Source organism: Populus alba, chromosome 7 (assembly GCF_005239225.2).
Source record: "Populus alba chromosome 7, ASM523922v2, whole genome shotgun sequence".
In the NCBI taxonomy this organism is placed as follows: domain Eukaryota; kingdom Viridiplantae; phylum Streptophyta; class Magnoliopsida; order Malpighiales; family Salicaceae; genus Populus; species Populus alba.
The window spans coordinates 3,653,398-3,672,411 of record NC_133290.1 but is presented as its reverse complement, the minus strand read 5'-3'; the positions used below and the strand labels follow the sequence as shown (position 1 = coordinate 3,672,411).

General features: G+C 36.1%; 5 protein-coding genes across 6 annotated transcripts; 2 read left to right on the top strand and 3 right to left on the bottom strand.

The window, feature by feature from the left end:
- Positions 1-1,469: 1,469 nt before the first annotated feature.
- Positions 1,470-7,261, top strand: LOC118063093 (beta-galactosidase 3). Its single transcript, XM_035077011.2, has 19 exons — positions 1,470-1,825; positions 1,935-2,030; positions 2,132-2,244; positions 2,405-2,471; positions 2,585-2,677; positions 2,936-3,079; positions 3,192-3,280; positions 3,380-3,485; positions 3,584-3,671; positions 3,866-3,984; positions 4,076-4,240; positions 4,383-4,558; positions 4,686-4,795; positions 4,874-4,983; positions 5,461-5,571; positions 5,654-5,767; positions 5,856-6,058; positions 6,199-6,535; positions 6,617-7,261. Exons 1-19 carry the CDS (start codon positions 1,652-1,654, stop codon positions 6,743-6,745), a joined length of 2,544 nt encoding a protein of 847 aa, XP_034932902.1. The 5' UTR covers positions 1,470-1,651; the 3' UTR covers positions 6,746-7,261.
- A 970-nt stretch (positions 7,262-8,231) lies between these two features.
- Positions 8,232-10,035, bottom strand: LOC118063094 (thioredoxin H-type). The gene is made up of 3 exons (XM_035077012.2): positions 9,845-10,035; positions 8,679-8,801; positions 8,232-8,586 (listed from the first exon to the last, which is right to left on the bottom strand). Exons 1-3 carry the CDS (start codon positions 9,932-9,934, stop codon positions 8,431-8,433), a joined length of 369 nt encoding a protein of 122 aa, XP_034932903.1. The 5' UTR covers positions 9,935-10,035; the 3' UTR covers positions 8,232-8,430.
- Positions 10,036-13,175: 3,140 nt separating this feature from the next.
- LOC118063095 (protein RTE1-HOMOLOG) lies at positions 13,176-14,645 on the bottom strand. 2 transcript variants are annotated; one of them, XM_035077014.2, is made up of 3 exons: positions 14,498-14,645; positions 13,946-14,239; positions 13,176-13,769 (listed from the first exon to the last, which is right to left on the bottom strand). In XM_035077014.2, exons 2-3 carry the CDS (start codon positions 14,234-14,236, stop codon positions 13,347-13,349), a joined length of 714 nt encoding a protein of 237 aa, XP_034932905.1. In that variant the 5' UTR covers positions 14,237-14,239; positions 14,498-14,645; the 3' UTR covers positions 13,176-13,346. The 2 variants fall into 2 exon arrangements, with proteins under 2 accessions (XP_034932905.1, XP_034932904.1); XM_035077013.2 differs by having other exon boundaries at positions 14,373-14,513.
- On the top strand, positions 14,448-16,547 carry LOC118063355 (purple acid phosphatase 10-like). The gene is made up of 6 exons (XM_035077377.1): positions 14,448-14,451; positions 15,246-15,400; positions 15,565-15,735; positions 15,966-16,063; positions 16,155-16,323; positions 16,398-16,547. The coding sequence occupies exons 1-6, from the start codon at positions 14,448-14,450 to the stop codon at positions 16,545-16,547; spliced, it is 747 nt and encodes a 248-aa protein (XP_034933268.1).
- Positions 16,504-18,683, bottom strand: LOC118063096 (protein WALLS ARE THIN 1-like). The gene is made up of 6 exons (XM_035077015.2): positions 18,374-18,683; positions 18,204-18,266; positions 17,977-18,093; positions 17,484-17,886; positions 17,165-17,316; positions 16,504-17,038 (listed from the first exon to the last, which is right to left on the bottom strand). Exons 1-6 carry the CDS (start codon positions 18,592-18,594, stop codon positions 16,864-16,866), a joined length of 1,131 nt encoding a protein of 376 aa, XP_034932906.1. The 5' UTR covers positions 18,595-18,683; the 3' UTR covers positions 16,504-16,863.
- Between the last annotated feature and the right edge of the window lie 331 nt (positions 18,684-19,014).

The following is a 19,014-nucleotide window of genomic DNA, read 5'->3' as shown; positions in this document are numbered from 1 at the left end:
TCTTTGTAAATCTTAATTTTAGTTAGTATTTCATGATTAAAAGTATGTCATGCAATGAATCTTTATTTTTAGATAACGATATACCTTCTTTATTTCTACGTTCTATATCTTAGAACACTAATCGGAATATGCATAGAGAGTGAATGAGGGATAAAATCTCTAAGAGTGTGTTTAGTATTGTGATAGCTGTTGTGGTTGTGATTTAAAAAAAATTGTTATTAAAAAAACTTTTAGTTGAGGTTGAAAAATAGGTGTTTGATTAAAACTGTGGTTGAAATTGAAGTTGAAGAAAAAGTAGTTTAATGTGTTTGGTTAAGAGTGCTTTTAAAATTGAGGTTATAAAATAATTTTAAAAATATATATTAATACTGATGAATTTTTTATTTAAATATTATGAATTTAATTATTGATATTATATCGTGAAATAAATCATACTTTATATAAAATATTTTTTATTATTCCATGAAACCATTTATAATTCCATTACGTACAAAATACATCCGAAAAAAATTACAGTTTTCATAATATTTTTAGCATGTAATAAAATTAGATAAAATATTATCAGGTATAAAATTCACTTTAAACTAGCTTTTTTTTAAAAAAAAACAGCAGCTCCCGCAGGCAAGTGAACAGTGCAAGAGGATTGCACTGATTACTATTTTTAAGTGAACAATGCAATTTTTTTACACTGTTCACATGAACAGTATACAGAATACACTATTTATGTTAATTGCATTATTCATTGAATAGTGCAATTAACATAAATAGTGAAAAAAAACATTGAAATGATGTTTTTTTTTTTTACGTTTCTAACATAGAAATTAAATGAGATTCAATAAACAATAAATTAATTTTATACATTACCAAATAATTACGTACTGTGTTTCAAATAAAATGCAGCTGCTGAAGAGCAAACGGGCTCTAAAAACAATGCAAGAAGTATTTGAATATCAATTATTAAGGTCAGGCGATGCTTGTTAAATCAATGAAATAAATATATTGCGTGATTTATAAGGGCAACAGAGAAACGAAAGAAAAAAAAAATGTCTTGTAGAATAATTGAATATTACAAACAAGATTTTAAGATACTGGAATAATAACCACCAAAGTACACTTTAACTCTTTGGTTCTTACTTGATTATGTTAACGCGTGCTAAGCAATCGCCAACCATGCTGTTCTGATCTCTAATCTATGTTAAAGAAAGGAGAGAAGTGCACAAAAGCCTCTTGGTTTTACTGTTGACTGTATTCCCTTTTATATTGTCAGGTTTTTTTATTTATTTATTATTTTCTTAAATTTTTACCTGCTGCTACTTTTTAGTAGCTCACAGCCACGCACTGATGATGACTCTTGACGCATGTGAACTGTAAGTGAAATAGCCAGCTGTATACACACATTGCATGTACAGTTTGTAGTTTGTGCTTGTGTGTGTGTCTCTCTCTATATATATAAACGGTTCTGCTAAAAGCTGAGTGCCTGAAACCTGTGAAATTGTGGTCTCTAAAGCAGTAATGGCTTCACAATAGACCAAGTAGACCACAACAATAGAAACCTTTCCCCTTCTCTTCTCTCTCTCTCCCTCTCTCTTTCTGCTTTCATTCTTTGGCTACTGAGGTGGATAGAGGAGGAAGGTGAAGGGAAACAAGAAAAATGGGAACTAACTCAGCTTACAAGTTGTGTAGTTTGGTATTTTGGGTTGTGTTTTTGGGATGTTCTGAGTTGATCCAGTGTAGTGTGACTTATGATAGAAAGGCAATCATGATTAATGGCCAAAGAAGAATTCTTTTCTCTGGTTCTATTCACTACCCAAGAAGCACTCCTGATGTAAGCTAATCCTTTTGATTTCTTCTTTTGTTTCGTAGTGTTTTTGCGTAATTTGCTTTGTGTTTTTGATGGGTGTCTAATTTTCTTGGAAAATGTTGGGCTGTGGTAGATGTGGGAAGATCTGATACAGAAGGCAAAAGATGGAGGGATTGATGTGATTGAGACATATGTGTTTTGGAATGTGCATGAGCCTACTCCTGGAAATGTACTTACCTTTTTACTCCTCCTGGTTTTATTTCTGTGGTTTTTGCTTTGGTTTCTCTTGATTTATTTTCTTGCATTGTTTGGACGTGTGGATTGTTACAGTACCACTTCGAAGGGAGATATGATATTGTGAGGTTCATGAAGACAATACAGAGAGCTGGCCTCTATGCCCATCTCCGCATTGGACCTTATGTTTGTGCAGAATGGAATTTTGGGTACTTACCACTTCTTCTCTTTCTCTGGATCTAGCTGATTCTTCTCCCATTGTGGTTGCTCTGCAATTTGAAGGCTTTTCGGTTTCTTTTGTCCAATGTAGGTGCTAATTTGTGAATACAATTTTCTTTTTTGCTAAATTCACTAATGCGTTATATGCAGAGGGTTTCCTGTTTGGCTAAAGTATGTTCCAGGCATCAGCTTTAGAACAGACAACGAGCCTTTCAAGGTTTTTGTCTCCTCTTTTTTTATGTAGTTTGGGTACTGTGAATCAAGATTTATGGCAAGTAAAAGCAGAATTAGGGAACACTAAGCAAATCTTGTGCTCATAAACTGTTGCAGAGGGCAATGCAAGGGTTCACTGAGAAGATTGTCGGATTAATGAAGGCTGAAAATTTGTTTGAATCCCAGGGTGGCCCCATTATACTCTCACAGGTTTGTGTTCTTTGCCTCTTTGGCTTTTTTTAATTTTTTCATTTTTGGCTTCTTGTCTCATTTTTTGTTGCCAAATTATGCAACTACACTCTTCGATGTGTTGAAATGACATCAAATTGCTAATGATTTTATGGTTTAAAAAGAAAAAAAAGGAAGAAATCTTGTAAAATGCTATATATTTTTTACTCTTCGACATGTAGTACATTGCACTGTTTCTTATCCTTTGTTTTTCATTTTCTGCTTCCCATGGCTCTGCAGATTGAGAATGAGTATGGCGTACAAAGTAAGTTATTTGGTGCTGCTGGTTATAATTATATGACATGGGCTGCAAATATGGCCATAAAAACAGGAACTGGAGTTCCCTGGGTGATGTGCAAGGAAGATGATGCCCCGGATCCAGTGGTAAGTAGCCTGGCACTTGCCTAACAGAAGATCTTGGTTTAGTTCTCATTTTATTCTCACTCTGAGTTGATACTCCTACAAAAATTCACAAGTCTGCATTTTCCACCGACAGATAAACACATGCAATGGTTTTTACTGTGATTCGTTTGCTCCTAACAAACCTTACAAGCCTACAATTTGGACAGAGGCCTGGAGTGGATGGTATGCACATTGCTTCTTTTAGCTTTGCTATATCAGATTCACAATTTACTATGGATTGGCATTTCACCTAATTTTCTTCCTCTCAATTATACCGTGAAGGTTCTCAGATTTTGGTGGTACAATTCACCAGCGTCCTGTTCAAGATTTGGCATTTGCAGTTGCTAAATTCATACAGAAAGGAGGATCCTTCATTAATTACTACATGGTCATTTCCTTTTTCTTAAGCCACTCCAAGTACATAGAATTGCTGGATTGTAAATTCTGTTCTCGAGAGACTGATTTCCTATGTGTTCTGTGAAACAGTTCCATGGAGGGACCAACTTTGGTCGCAGTGCTGGAGGGCCTTTCATTACCACCAGCTATGACTACGATGCTCCAATAGATGAATATGGTAAGGATTTGAGTGATACGGTTACATTCAAAGGGTTGGGGACTCATCAACCCTTCATCCATACTCCACAACAATATAACTTGACTTGAAAAAAATCCAAGCTTTAGGAATAAAATTGTATCATGTTGATAGTCTTTAAGCACATTAGCTTCCATCATGGATTCCTAACCACTTTGACTTCGTAAATTTGATAGGTTTGATCAGGCAACCAAAGTATGGCCATCTAAAGGAGCTTCATAGATCCATTAAGATGTGCGAGCGAGCTTTAATTTCAGTCGATCCCATTGTCACTCAATTAGGAACCTATCAACAGGTTTCCTTTTCTCTCCTGAGACTGCTCTTGCTCTGGAAGTTCTGTTATCTGGTACTGTGTATTGATTTCCGTCAATATTTGGTATTTGCAGGTTCATGTTTACTCTACAGAATCAGGCGATTGTGCAGCTTTTCTTGCAAACTATGATACAAAATCTGCTGCAAGAGTGTTGTTTAACAACATGCACTATAACTTGCCTCCTTGGTCCATCAGCATCCTTCCTGACTGCAGAAATGTGGTCTTTAATACTGCTAAGGTAAGGAATTTCCTCCTAATTTGTTATAAACAATTTCCAGGGGGACAATCTACCATCCCTCCTACCAAAACAAAAAAAAACATCTTCAGATATATAGCATAAAGTAGGTGTGAGAAAACTAAATACGATGGTCTTTTTTTAGGTTGGAGTTCAAACATCTCAAATGGAAATGTTGCCAACAAATGGGATATTTTCATGGGAGAGTTACAATGAGGATATTTCTTCTCTGGATGACAGCTCAACATTCACAACTGCTGGTCTCTTGGAGCAGATAAATGTCACAAGGGATGCCAGTGACTATCTGTGGTACATGACTAGGTAAGACAGCTGGTTGTATTAAGTTCCTCTGCGATCCTCAATATGTGCCCCCCAGGGACCTTAAGATGTAGACGTTTCATAGTTGGATGTTATAATCAAACTTGCACATTTCAACGTATTCCTACAGTGTTGATATTGGATCATCCGAATCATTCCTGCATGGAGGGAAACTCCCAACTCTCATTGTTCAATCAACAGGCCATGCTGTGCATATCTTTATTAATGGACAGCTTTCAGGTATGTGCATAAATTGCATCATTCACAGATTGTCTTTTAGCTGATTAGCAATTACTCAGTTAAATATGCATCATATAGGTTCTGCTTTTGGGACGAGAGAAAATAGGAGGTTTACTTATACTGGGAAGGTCAATCTGCGTCCTGGGACAAACAGAATTGCGTTACTGAGTGTTGCTGTTGGATTGCCGGTTAGTTTCACTGGTCCACTTTTGTGTATATTTTAGTGTTTTATGCAGTGTTAAGACTAGGAGCGGGACATAAATTCAAAAAGCTGAAATTGTCTATTTGATGAACAGTTGCTGAAATTTAACAGAGCTGTTGACAAATGCTTGTTTGAAGCTGGGATTCCTTTGCCCACTCACTATATTGCTCTCTTCTAAGGGAACATAAAAAATCAATCAACAAAATCCATTAAAGGCTTAGCCTATCATGAAACATGAGTGTTCTTTTTGTACTTTTTTATTGAATTGCATAAGCCTATATACTTTAGGTCAGAGCACATTCCTATCAATATGCACTACACCAAGTTTTCAAGATTATTACCTGGGATGTTGAAAACCCTGTGACTAGGATATTATTGATCTTTAATCTGGGTAGTGAACCAGTGACACGATGCCTTCTGATTATTAAGTTACTGATAATGTTTTTGTTTGTTGTCAATGAAGAATGTGGGTGGACACTATGAGTCCTGGAACACTGGTATCCTTGGTCCAGTTGCACTGCATGGACTTGACCAGGGAAAATGGGACTTGTCTTGGCAAAAATGGACCTACCAGGTTGAGTACTCCTGACTGCTTAACACTCATAAATTTATTGTTAATTTAATGAACTATTCCCTAACTGCTTTCTTTACAACAGGTTGGTCTGAAAGGAGAAGCCATGAATCTTCTCTCTCCAGATAGTGTTACCTCTGTTGAGTGGATGCAATCATCTTTAGCTGCACAAAGACCTCAGCCATTGACATGGCATAAGGTATAAATATAAGGGGAGTGCAACTTAGGTTGCTGCAGAAAACGGGTCATTTGTTTGGAGAATTTGACTTACTCTATAAACTTTACAGGCATATTTCAATGCACCTGAAGGAGATGAGCCGTTGGCTTTGGACATGGAAGGTATGGGAAAGGGTCAAATATGGATCAATGGGCAAAGCGTAGGAAGATACTGGACTGCATATGCTAGTGGTAATTGCAATGGATGCAGTTATGCTGGAACATTCCGTCCTACAAAATGTCAGCTTGGGTGTGGCCAGCCCACTCAAAAATGGTAAATTCTGCTTCAACTACGGAGACATGCTGAAATATTCATAGAACTCAAAAAACCTAAGCCCCCCCCAGCCCCCTCCAAAAAGAAAAATTATTTGAAAAACAGCCTGTTTATTGGCTCTGACAAGCTTCATTTTCCAGGTACCATGTTCCTCGGTCTTGGTTGAAGCCAACCAATAATCTCTTGGTTGTTTTTGAGGAACTTGGAGGGGATCCTTCAAGAATTTCTCTTGTGAAGAGATCACTGGCCAGTGTTTGTGCTGAGGTCTCTGAATTCCACCCAACTATTAAGAACTGGCAAATTGAAAGCTATGGAAGAGCTGAAGAGTTCCACAGCCCCAAGGTTCACCTTCGGTGTAGTGTAGGCCAATCCATCACTTCCATAAAATTTGCAAGCTTTGGAACTCCTTTAGGAACTTGTGGAAGTTATCAGCAAGGAGCTTGCCATGCTTCTACCTCTTATGCCATCCTAGAGAAGGTATGTAACACTACTCTTGTTTTATAATCTCTAAGCATCCTTGCATAATGTTTTTCATCGTGTTCGTTTCTTTTTTCACAGAAATGTATAGGGAAGCAGAGATGTGCCGTTACCATATCCAACAGTAACTTTGGCCAAGATCCATGTCCAAATGTAATGAAGAAGTTGTCAGTCGAAGCTGTTTGTGCCCCTACCAATTGGAGGGGTTAATTACGTGAAGAACAAGGTCCCTTATTTATACTGCAACTAATAATTTAACAACACATTACCTGCAAGAAAAGCAAGGAAGAACAATAGTACGAGAGACTACGAGTACAGCAAAAGGTTGTTTAGTTGGATAGGTAAGATGCTGCAGTCTTTCAAACTGGGAGGCTGTGGCAAGGGTGTTTGTTGCTCAAGGCAAATTAGTGCTTAATTTAATTTGGTTTATGAACTTCTGTAAATTAGTCAATCCTTAGATAGGTGAGTTTGAAAATTCCCAGGCTCTGCAATTTGAGGCCTATGGTGAATTTCAAGCCCCAGTCCTCCTCCTTTTTAAGTGGATGAGAGAGCATTGGGAGAAAAGAAGTGTTTCTAGTGGTGTGATTTATCTTGTGTTTGTATTAAGCGGGGAAAAATCAAACCCCAGGTATGTTTTCATGTTGGGAGCGGATCCTAGTATGACCATTGTATGTGTAGTTCCTCCTTGAATTTGAAAGAGCATTCTGCCAGCTCAATTTCATTTTACTTGGCCAGAATTTTATGCTGCTCTATACTTGGTTTCTTCAGGATGCTACTCTATACTTCGTTTCTTCTCGTTTCCATGTATCCATAGTCCAATGTCCTTTGGCTCACCTTCCCTGGGGAAAGCCCTGGGCATCATTTGAGGACAGTGGGTGCTCAAAACTCAGTCAAAGCAAAGCCAAGAAGTGGCAGGTGCAACCGTGTTCTCCCCAAACTCGGTCAAAACTCCGACTGGAAATGCTTGCAATCTCACCAGAGGCTAATGGATTCGCCATTCCAATCACTTAACTATTCTCAATCACACCCCTGATAAACTCTCTCAATTTTAAGAGTTTCCTTTTCAGTACCAAGCACTATCAGCTGGCCTTTCAAGTCTCCAAAAACTCCAACCTCTCAAACGATAACATGAAATCCACGGAATCGGCAAGGAAAGAAATAGGTACTTCTCACCCTATTGCCAAAAACATTCTGCAGTTCCTCACTCATGGACGACCTCGTTCTTCAGAAACCAAGTGGTACTGTGGAAAAATTGCAGCATAGAACGCAGGTTGAAGCAGAATGGAATATTTGATTTGGTGTTATGGAGCGAGTGATTTGTCGGCGTTTCTAGAGTTGGCCCCTAAGAATCTACTGTAAACGAAACAAAAGGTTACTGCTTTGCATTTCCTGTGCTCAGAAACGGTTCCATACTGTAGAAAGCTATTCTTCTTCCTTTAGCTTTCTCGTTTAGTCTCTTTTTGGTTGGGGGATTAAAAATCAGAAGGGCATTAAGCATTTTAAGGAAACCTTGAGGACATTCTATCTACAATTGATTTCTAAGATCACATCTCCAGGAGCCAACTGTAATGTGGCATCATACCCAACAACACCACTCATGAAGATGTTCCAAAGTCCTCCCCACATAAATTGGTTCTCATGAATCTAATTAATTGCCAAAAAGAAATCCAGAAATAAATGTTCATGGCAATGAGAGTTGAGCAGCTGCAGTTAAAAGCAACTGGGATAACTGTAAAAGATTATATTTCATAAAACAAGCATCGGTTGAACACATGGATTCATGCCATAGCAAAAACCATTGATAGTTCACCATTCAAGCAAAAGATAAAAACCAAGCTTCAGAATCCAGATTTCTAATAGCATATATCAAAAAACGATAAGCAAATTCATCAGCTTCAAGCAGAAGCAGTAGCAGCAGCAGGAGCTGCGTGCTTTGCTATAGCCTGCTGCAGTTCATCCTTCCTTGCTCCAACAACTTTGTCCACAATCTTCCCCTCTTTCAGGAACATGAAAGTTGGCATTGCCTCCACAGCCCAATCCTGAGCGACAGTCTGCAAAAAAAAAAAAAAAAAAAATCACCCATCAAATCCTAACCTCGCAACTTCAGCATCAGAAACGAACACAATGATTTGTGTAAAATTACCTTCAATTCATCAACATCAACCTTAAGGAAGATAACATCGGGAAGTTTCCTAGCCAGCTCAGCCAGGAAAGGAGCAATGACACGGCACGGACCACACCATGAAGCAGCAAAATCAATCACCACCTGCATCAACCACAGAGCTAAATCTATGCAGTAGAAACAAAACCCAAATAGACATCTTGTTACTCTCTCTACAAAAGGACAAACTTGGCCAAAAAAGTTTGATAAGTTAATTATCAAAACAAATTGTGAATTAAACAAGCCACTTTGTTTAAGGAAAACACAATAACGTCCGTCTCATAGAAACATAAACAAGCGCTTCTTTGTTTTATTCTTGACAGATAAAAATACTCATTCAAAGATTCCACTAGTAGAAAAACCAATCCAATCCCAGGAGACCCCACCAGCAACCAGTCATCATCCAAGATTTCTTGCCTATGCTTCGGTCCCTAAAGAGTAAAGACAGCCAGTCCACTAGTGGAGCCCATCTTAGACAAATAGTTTTCCAAGGTTGCCGAAAATCAGAACTCAACAAAGAAAATCACATGTAACTATCAAACAAAACCACCAATCAAAAAACATAAAATCATTTTCAATTCAAAGGAAGTATATTTTTGCTCCAAAAAATAAACTTCATGATCTCTCAAAAGAGCTTCATTGTCCTAGCCACGTCGATTACAGCCCTTTTCCTTATGTAAAAGAAAACAAATGCAAACCCCAGTAAGAGATCAAAGCCCAATTACCAAATCACAAACAATGAAACAATCAAATCCAGTCTAAGCACAAACTGTAAACATAGTATAAACAGAGGCCAAAACAGAGCAAATCTATGTTATATCATATCAAAACCAACAAAGAAACACGCAAAAAAAACCCAGTACAATAAATTACAAGCAAGATAATCAAAGTCGCATCACAAATGAACCCCCAGTTACCAACTCACAAACAATGAAACAATCAAATTCAGTCTTAAACAAAAACTGTAAACTTAGTATAAACAGAGGCCAAAACAGAGCAAATCTATGTTATATCATATCAGAACCTACAAAATCCCAACAACATAAAACACAGGAAAAAACCCAGTAACATAAATTACAAGCAAGATAATCAAAATCACATCACAAATCTACCCCCTAAAATACAAAAAAGAACGCAAAAAACAATACCAGCTTCTTAGATTCATTTCCTCTCTGCAACTGCTCGTCCCACGCCTCAACAGTGTGGCACCCGATCACTTGTCCATCTTCAGCAGCCATTTCTCGAACTCTCTACAGACTTTCAAAGGAAACAGACTCGGAGATTATTATCACAGAAGAAAGATACGCTTTCTTTGCCTTAGTTCTGCCTCTTTTTCTTACGTTGCTTTAAATACACAGAAGCGGTTGAAAAGAGGGCTTCGTTTTAGTTATATTACATGTTTGCCATTTTGATAAGGATTAAGAGAAATTCATGCAACGTGGAGAGAACTAACTGATTTGAGGGTGCTTAAGAGGATTTGTTTTGTTTTTTATTAATTTGTGGCCGTTGTATTTTTAAATTACAAAAATAAATCTAATTGGACGGCTAATAAAGGTTTAATTGAAATTGTTTGTTTTGGTATTTTAAAAAAGTTTTTTTTTAAAATTAAAAATATTTTATTTTTTTTTATTTCAAATTAATATTTTTTTTTGATATTTTTAGATTATTTTGATGCACTGATATTAAAAATAATTTTAAAAAATAAAAAAAAATATATTATTTTGATATATTTTTTTAATCAAAAATATTTTGAAAAGCAATTACTATTATATTTTTCAAAAAAACTAATGTTCATACGTAATCTTGGTTGGTGTTAAATGCCAATTGATTAATTCTTTCGGATTATATTTTTTTTTTTTCTTAATCATAAATTATGTTTATTTACTTTCCAATTAAATTCAATTTTTGTTGGTTTGATTTGTTATTGATGCATGTTGGTAATACAGTGTAAAATATGTTTTGTAAAAATATTTTTAATTAAAAAGTATTTATTTGATGTATTTAAAAAAAACAATTCTAAAAACATCTTAGAAAGTGGGTCCGAACCTAAAACAATAAACACCGAAGGTCTATTATTTGCGATTTTCTTAAGGAAATCTTTTCTTGCTTATTTGGGAGGTAGAGTGGAGAATAAAAGGGAATCTGTTTTTGAGATGATGTCGGTTATAAAATAAAAAACAAAGAGAGAAAGTCAAATGATATGGATAATAAAATAAATAAAATAAAGAGAAAGTCCGATGATTTGGTAATAAAATAAAATAAAAAACAAGGGGAGAAAGTCAAGTATACTGATTATATATTTAAATATAGTATTTGGTTGCTATTTTAAAAAAGATATGATTAAGACAACGAGATGATACATATATGTTTTATACAGATTTATTTTATTTTTTTAACTAAACCGTTTTTATTTTTTTGTACTTTTTTATCCTATATCAGTAGTCTAATGCAGCCAATGACATGTCAAATTGTCACAAGGATTCATTTGGATAATAGAGATTCTCTACAAAACAAAAAGAAATTTTTTAAAAAAAATTTTGTATCAATTTTCACATACTTGGAAATAAACAGTTTTTCTTGACCATCTCAAGGAATTAAGTTACTTATCTTTATGAAATCACAAAGATAACGTGCAAGGTGTGTGGTATTTGTTTTTTTTTTTTTTTAAAAAAAACTAACTTGTCACACGAACTAAGTTAATAGGCCAAGTAAAAAATAATAAATGAGAAAAATATGCCAAACAAGACTAATTAATATTATTGGCCGAATAATATTTAGTAGGTAATTCAGTGATAAGAGATTAGGATTAAAAAGTTTACTTTTCTTGTGGTTTTAAGTTCAAGTCTTGTAATTATTAATATTAATAGCCACTGAAGATTTATCTGGTTGTTAACTTCAGAGCACGTAAAGACTAGTTGTTAAAATATGCACAATATCTTAAAAGAATTGCAAGAACATGGATGCTTTTTCAAGAGTCTTTTAAAATATATTTAACTTAAAAATATTTTAAAATAATATTTTTTTATTTTTAAAAATTTATTTTTAATATTAGCAAATTAAAATAATCTAAAATTGATAAAAAAAAAATAAAATCTATAAACAAATAAACAGTATATAAGCAAAATGCTTTGCCAGTAAAGACAACGATACTCATTGTAAATAGGTAGGTGGGATCCATATTTATGTCCTTCGTCGTAAATTTCTCTAGTGAATTTTGCCTTATAAAGATTGTGATACGTGATTCTCTCACATTATTCACGTGCTGGTTCTTGTCCATTTCAAGAAATCGCACCTAAGAATTATTCAGTAATTTAGGTTACACTAAAGATGAAGAAAATTAAGATGGAGAAGATATGTTCCCCATCCAAGAACATATTTCTCAGATTTATCTTCTTTCCCACAACATCCAAGCACAAATTTCGAGTGATATTTCCATCACAAATTTCTCTAATTGGCCTCACGAGTGACCCATGACGGAAAGGTCGATTGATATGGTGGACCAAACTTGGTCCTTGAAACCTCAGCAACCTAGGAAACGCAGCCAAGACAACGACAGTGTAAACACCTGACAAGTTATCATCCACCTGCTGATAACTTTTTTTTTTTTTTTTTTTTGTTTTTTTTTTATTATTTATTTATTATCATGTCTGTATTATTTTCAACGTCCTTAGATTAATTTTACATATCCTAAAATTTACAATTACATAAACCTTTAATGACTCTGAGATTTATTAAATTTAAACTAATAATTTTTAAGAACCAAGCTCAGTTGAGCTAAATCCCATCAGGGTTATTTTTGCTTTAATTGGCCTAACAAGTTCTCTGCATCTACTTTCAGCTCCTTCAACAACAGGATATAACACGGTAGTGCTATGAATATGATGCAATTTCGAGTGCTAAAAAGCTGATGGAAGAGGAATACATCCCCCCCCCACTATGAAACTATGTGGATACAAGTGGTGTGGTTGCTACATGTCTGATGCACACAAAAAAAGAAAGTGGAAAGTGGACTAGCTATCATGAAGAGAAGGGGGTATGTTTAAAGTTTATCATCAAACACAAAATAAGAATTTTGAATAGCCATCAAGTTAGCTTGTCAGTTCAACAAATTTAGAGCGACCTAGACAAGCAATCATTCACTAGCTATCAAGAAGAGAAGGGGTATGTTAAAGCTTATCATCAAACACAAAATAAGAAATTTGAATAGCCATCAAGTTGACTTGTCAGTTCAACAAATCCAGAGCGACCTAGACAAGCAATCATTCACTAGCTATCAAGAAGAGAAGGGGTATGTTAAAGCTTGTCATCAAACACAAAATAAGAATTTTGATTAGCCATCAAGTTGACTTTGTCAGTTCAACAAATCCAGAGTGACCAAGACAAGCAATCATTCATTATCACTTGTTGATTCACTACACATGAAAGCAGTAGAGTCTTGTTTTCTAGACAAAGGAAAAGAAGATCCGTGACTACCAAGAGTGAAAATAGTACCAAAGAAGCATTGAACTATCAAAACCTTCAATACATCTGCTGAGTTTCATATAATATTTTCACAATTTCAATTACGTATACACATTAATTAACTCAAGTTTGCTGAACTAGGGTTCTAATACACGAAGAAGATCAAATAACAAAAAAACAAAATAAAATCTACAACTGGATCAAATCCTTGAAACAATAGGTACCAAGAAGAAACCAACCAACAAGAAGGAAAGTAAAGAAGGCCAAAAATGTTAGAAAGGTCATACCACCAAATATGAGCCCAAAACCACATACAACAACAAATGGCAAGTAAGATCGCACCATAGCTCCAGTACTCACCCAACGACCCTTGAGGAAAATCAAAGTAGCAAGGTTCACCACATTCCACCCACCAGAATGAAACCCCAATCGGTTCAAATTGTTGGCAACAAATGAGTGGCAATTGCAAGTGAACAGGCTGTAGGAGTGATGTTGGAATTCCTGTGTGCCCTTTCGTATAGCATCATCCCACGTCAACGCATCTGTACCAGGTTCATCCTCGTATTGATCCCCATTGTTGAATACAGTAGGAAGGAGAGACATGGAACAGTCCTGCCAAAATTTACAAAAACGATTATTAACTACATAAAAGAGCTGAAAAACCAAGTAATCATCCACTTAAACACACACAACTCACATCTTTGTACAGTATATCCTCCAGCTTAAATTAATCCGAGCTAGAAACACCAAATTAATGCAAGTAATTGGTCAATAAACAAGAATTATACCTTATCTTTGTTGATCTGGATGTAGCGAGCAACAGCTCCGAAGGTGAAATTATCAACGCAAACAAAATTAGGGCCAGCGAAATCCAGAATAACTCCATCCTCTCTACAGATACCAACATGGCCAATGAAGGGAATCAACCATGATATGACAGGAAGCGGTGTCCACACAATGCAATGCGGAAACCGAGCTTTTCTAGGATCAATCTTCTGCAGCTGCTGCTTACTCTCTCCATAATCTTCATCATCAAACATGATTTTCATCTCATTCCCCTTGCCCACATTCTCTTCCATCGCCTGCAAAAAAAAAAAAAAAAAAAAAAAAAATCGATCTGATTTGGTGAAGTAGAAACCCTAGCTAAAATTAAAATTACTTTGCATAAGCAAGAACAACATCAACTAAATTAACTACATGAGATTAGATCTTGACCTGGAAAACTCAAATCACTGATTGAATTAACAGATCTAATTGTGTGGAAAAAAAAAAGGCAAGGGAAATTAAGAAATGCGTATTTTGTAAATGGAGAGAGAATTTGGGAGGACACAAATGCTTACCCTTTGTAGATAGAAAGCGAAAGAGAGATCCAATCAGAGAGAGAGAGAGAGAGAGAGAGAGCAACGGTCTAATATTTTTTTTATCTTTTTTTGCTGGTTTAATAGTTAGAAAAGACGGGTTGACCCTGTCTCGGATCCGGGCTTTGGATTGAACAGATCGGATCAGCACAAGTCATTTCTTTTCTAAACAAATGAAAATGGAAGTGTTTCGGGAAAAAAAATCCAATTTAATATAAAACCCAATCTAAACCAAAGCTTCTAGTTGACGGAATATTGAATTGACTGATCAAACTAGGATGAGTTATATAACACTGGTTTAAACTTGCCTTCTAAATATAAGTTAGCTAAAATTCAGATTTTATTTGTTTAAATTAATTATTTTTTTATTTTTAAAAAATTATTTTTGATATCAATATAATTTTAAAAATAAAAATATATATATATTTTTAATATATCATAAAATAACTTTTAAAAAACAATTATTATCAAACTTTCAAACCATAATAATGAATAATCCAGAGTCACAAATCATAACTGCCACTCTATCTCTTTCGTAGGGAAAAAATATAAACAGAGATAGAATACATTCTATAAATTAAACATTTGGGATCATTGGCAAGTATCAGTAATGTTAATTGCTATCTCCATTTACTTGCGGCATATGATGATACTTGCAACATAGGACTTCTTTTTCTGCAGGTGATTTGAGACAAATATTTGTTTCTGATAGCACATTGGAAAATTACAGGTCCAATCCGAAAGGGATCTTTCTTATCAGACTGCTATCCTTTCCATGGCAATTTGAGGTGGGATTCATGGGGTCGCTGTGTTGGAAAGAGCACTGCATATCATCCATGGATTTGGACTGCTGGCGATCAAGAACTTGTTTTTTCTCTAGAGATCGTAAAACCATCTTAAATTCAGTGGCTTGCCATTCAATAACTAGATATGACATACTTAGTTCGCGAAACTAATTCATTAGACCAGCTCAAAACTAATCCTGGTTTCGATTTGTCATTGTCATTGTATTCTTGATCTGATGAGTTTTTAGCTTTCCATCTCTGCAGAAACAAAATGAGGTTCTGTGTTGTAAATACACATCACAGTTCAATTGGCTTGAACAAGAATTCCCTAAGATTAATCGAGCTGAGACTCCATCGCTGGTTGTTCTTCTTCACTCTCCAGGGCACAACAGCATTAACAATCACTACATGGAAGGAGAAAGCATGAGGGTGGCGGTTTGAGCCCGTTAAAGTGAATCAAGGATATCTTGAAATAGTTTCCTTTCCTGTGTGTAGAAATTAATGTCAATAGTTTCCTTTGTTGTTTAGTCAATCATTTCCTCTTTAGAAGTTTCTTTTGAGGGGAAATAATATATTATTAGACAAGACTTTACCCTAATTTACTTGTTAAAATGGTTTGTCGAAAACATGGTCGATCTTAATTTTTTTGATATCCTTTTCGGCACCATATAACAGATGAACTAAGCACACCAGTTAAGGATTCTTCAGCACCAGTATACATAACTATTGGAGATGGCGGAAACATTGAAGGCATAGCTAACAGGTGCACAATAAACCTCTGTAGTTCCATATCAGATGACAGACTTCTACAAAAGTAATTAGCAGCCTAATGCTCCGATCGATCTTCTACTTAGTCACACTGAACCACGTCCTAGTTACTCTGCCTTTCAAGAAGCAAGCTTCGGACATGCAACTCTTGAGATTAAAAATAGGACTCGTGCTTATTATACTTGGCACCGGAACCACGACAGCGAAGCTGTTTCACTGTGGCTTTACAATAGGCATTGGCTTCTGCACATTTCAGTGGGTCTCAACTTAGAAGCTTCACCTTTAGAATTTCCTCTTTTTTCAGCGTAAGTTTCTGGTTTTGTTTTTAGGTTATGTATCCAGCATCGCTAGATTGCTGCATTAAGGCACCACAGTGTCTTTTTGATGCCCAATGGCCAAGTAAGAACGAGACAATATATCAGCTACAATGGCAAGATCTCCTTGATCAAGGAAAAATTATATACTCTAAAGATGTTTGATTAATGAATTCAATCAAGCCATGTTACATCTAATTGGTCAAAGGCCTCATCCTTGATTCATTAACAGTAATATCTTTGATAGTGGAACCATGCATGCATAGTAGAATGTTCCAGCACCAGCCAATTGTCCATCAATGAATTGCATCCGACTTTCTCAGTGATTGAATGTCCTTTGATGTCACTTGCTCGTTCCGTATTTGCCATGTTGAAGCACTCTCTTATGAGTCCATAACTTATCAGTTCATTTACAAAAGCTGCTGATAAGCCTGTTCTGAAAGCTGCCTCGGGGATTTGTGCTTCACTGCTTTTAAACACATTATTCCCCGGAGTTAAGTAACGGTTGGACCAGAGAGGATTTGCCTGGAAATCCTGCCTGACTGTTGTCAGATGATAACATGATCGCATCCTTTGCTGTGGCAAGCTTGGTCTCTTCGCTTTTTCCCCAAACAACCAGGTAAAGCCCAGCTATGATTAGCATTGCTCCAATCATTCTGTAAGAATATTTGATTAACTGACTTCACAAATGATAGCTCTATAGCATACGATTGACGATTCTGAAATAAAAAGATCTAAAGAGATGAAAAAAATTGATTAGTTGTCTGGACAATGAAACTCACCCTCCCAAGTAGAATTCTTCACTTAAAGCAATAGATGCCATTACAGCTACAAGCATGGTCTGTAGAGGCAGATAGCCTGAAACAAACACCGGTCCACCTCCCTGTATGACCCATATCTGTATTGCAAATCCAATCCCTGAAACAACCAACCCCTGCAGCCCCAAGTCTAACTGTATTAGTCCTACACAAATTCTTGCAGAGTATAGATATTAAATTAACCATTGCCTTGTATCATTCCCTTCAAAAACCAGAGCAATCATGAAGTTTCACAGCAAGCACACTAAAAAAGAAGATCATGATATCAGTTCGGGTTACAAACCGCATAAAAAATGGTGAAGAGTTCACCAACAGAGTGAACATGCCATGCCTGGGAATCTCTCTCAAAGTAGCCTGCGATTGCCAGAAATTGCAAGATACTGAAGAAGCAAGTAAACGAATAAACTGAAAACCGAGCTGGGTAATTCTTCAAGACAGCTGCCTGTAACACAATCCAGCTCGCCCAACATAGGCAATGGCCAAAACAACAGATGCAACCCAAGGTCCAGTTCTTTTCCTTGGCATCTCCTAATGCAAACATCAAATCTGATTGGTCTGAAGGTGGATTTGGGCTATATACTGTTGGTCCCTCATAAAGAGTTATGACAGAAGCCCCAATGAAGGAAGTTAGAGTACCAAGCACCTTGGCTCTGCCATCTCTACGGTTCAGGTGAACTTGCTCTAATCTGCAAAACAAAGCATGTACAACAACATCAAACCAATATATTCAAATCGCTGAAGTCATCTAGGAGGGACGATACGCTTTATATTCCTGCCTGATTAAGGCGGCCAAGATAAAGGTCACAGCAGGCACAGCATTCTCTGTAGCAGAAGCAAATGAAGGTGAGGTGTTGTCCAAACCAAAAAGGTTGAATCCTTGATTGAGTGTTATCCTGTCACAATAGGAACATCTTTCAGAGGAGGAACTGGAAGTTGAATTATGTAAAATTTGCCGTATAAAAATTTATGATATCCATAATATTTTATGAATGATAGATATTACCCTAGAAATCCAAGGAGGAAGAACTGCATCAGATGAGAAAGGGTTAGTGTTGGCCTGTCTTTCCTACATCAACAAGAAACAAAAACTGTAATCGAATTAGAAACCTGGGCGGATCTGAAATTATCCATGCATCTCAAAAAAGCACACTAGCATATAGTCTCACCACATACCTCTCTATGAAATAAGCGAAGGGAACCAGCAGAACCAGAGCAATAATATTCCTATAAATGGGGAAAACAAGCTTGCTTACACCCATGTTAAGTGCAGCTCTCATGATCACATGGTTCCCTGCATAACCAAACTGAAAGATTGCCATGGCTATGTGCAGCTTGGCACCTTCAGACACTGCAAACATCCTCTTAATGGATGCAGAAGAACCAGGCGCAGCCATTGAAGCATAAAAATTAAGATCAGTGTTATAACTGCGGTACTTGTAGACTTGTTGCCGGTGCCTCCTTGCCCCTTGAGATGGAGAACAAGTCGACCTGATTTGGTATTCATGTGTCCCACAAAAAGACTAAGGTTTTAATAGCAATGCTTTGTGAAGCTATCAAATTGTTAAAAAAAAAAAATCTCAATTTTCCTCTATAACAGATTTGGGAAAAATTGAAGAAATTTTTTAAAATTATTGGGGTGGTGGAGGCATCAAAGATGTTATTTTTTATTTTTTTTTCTAAAATACTAACCATGTGAGTCACTACTGACTAGGCAGTATTAATGGATTAAATAGTATAGTCTTCCATGTTAATGTCCGCATCCAAGCACTATATTATTTGGTTTGGATGATGTGAAAAAGACGTGAATGATATAA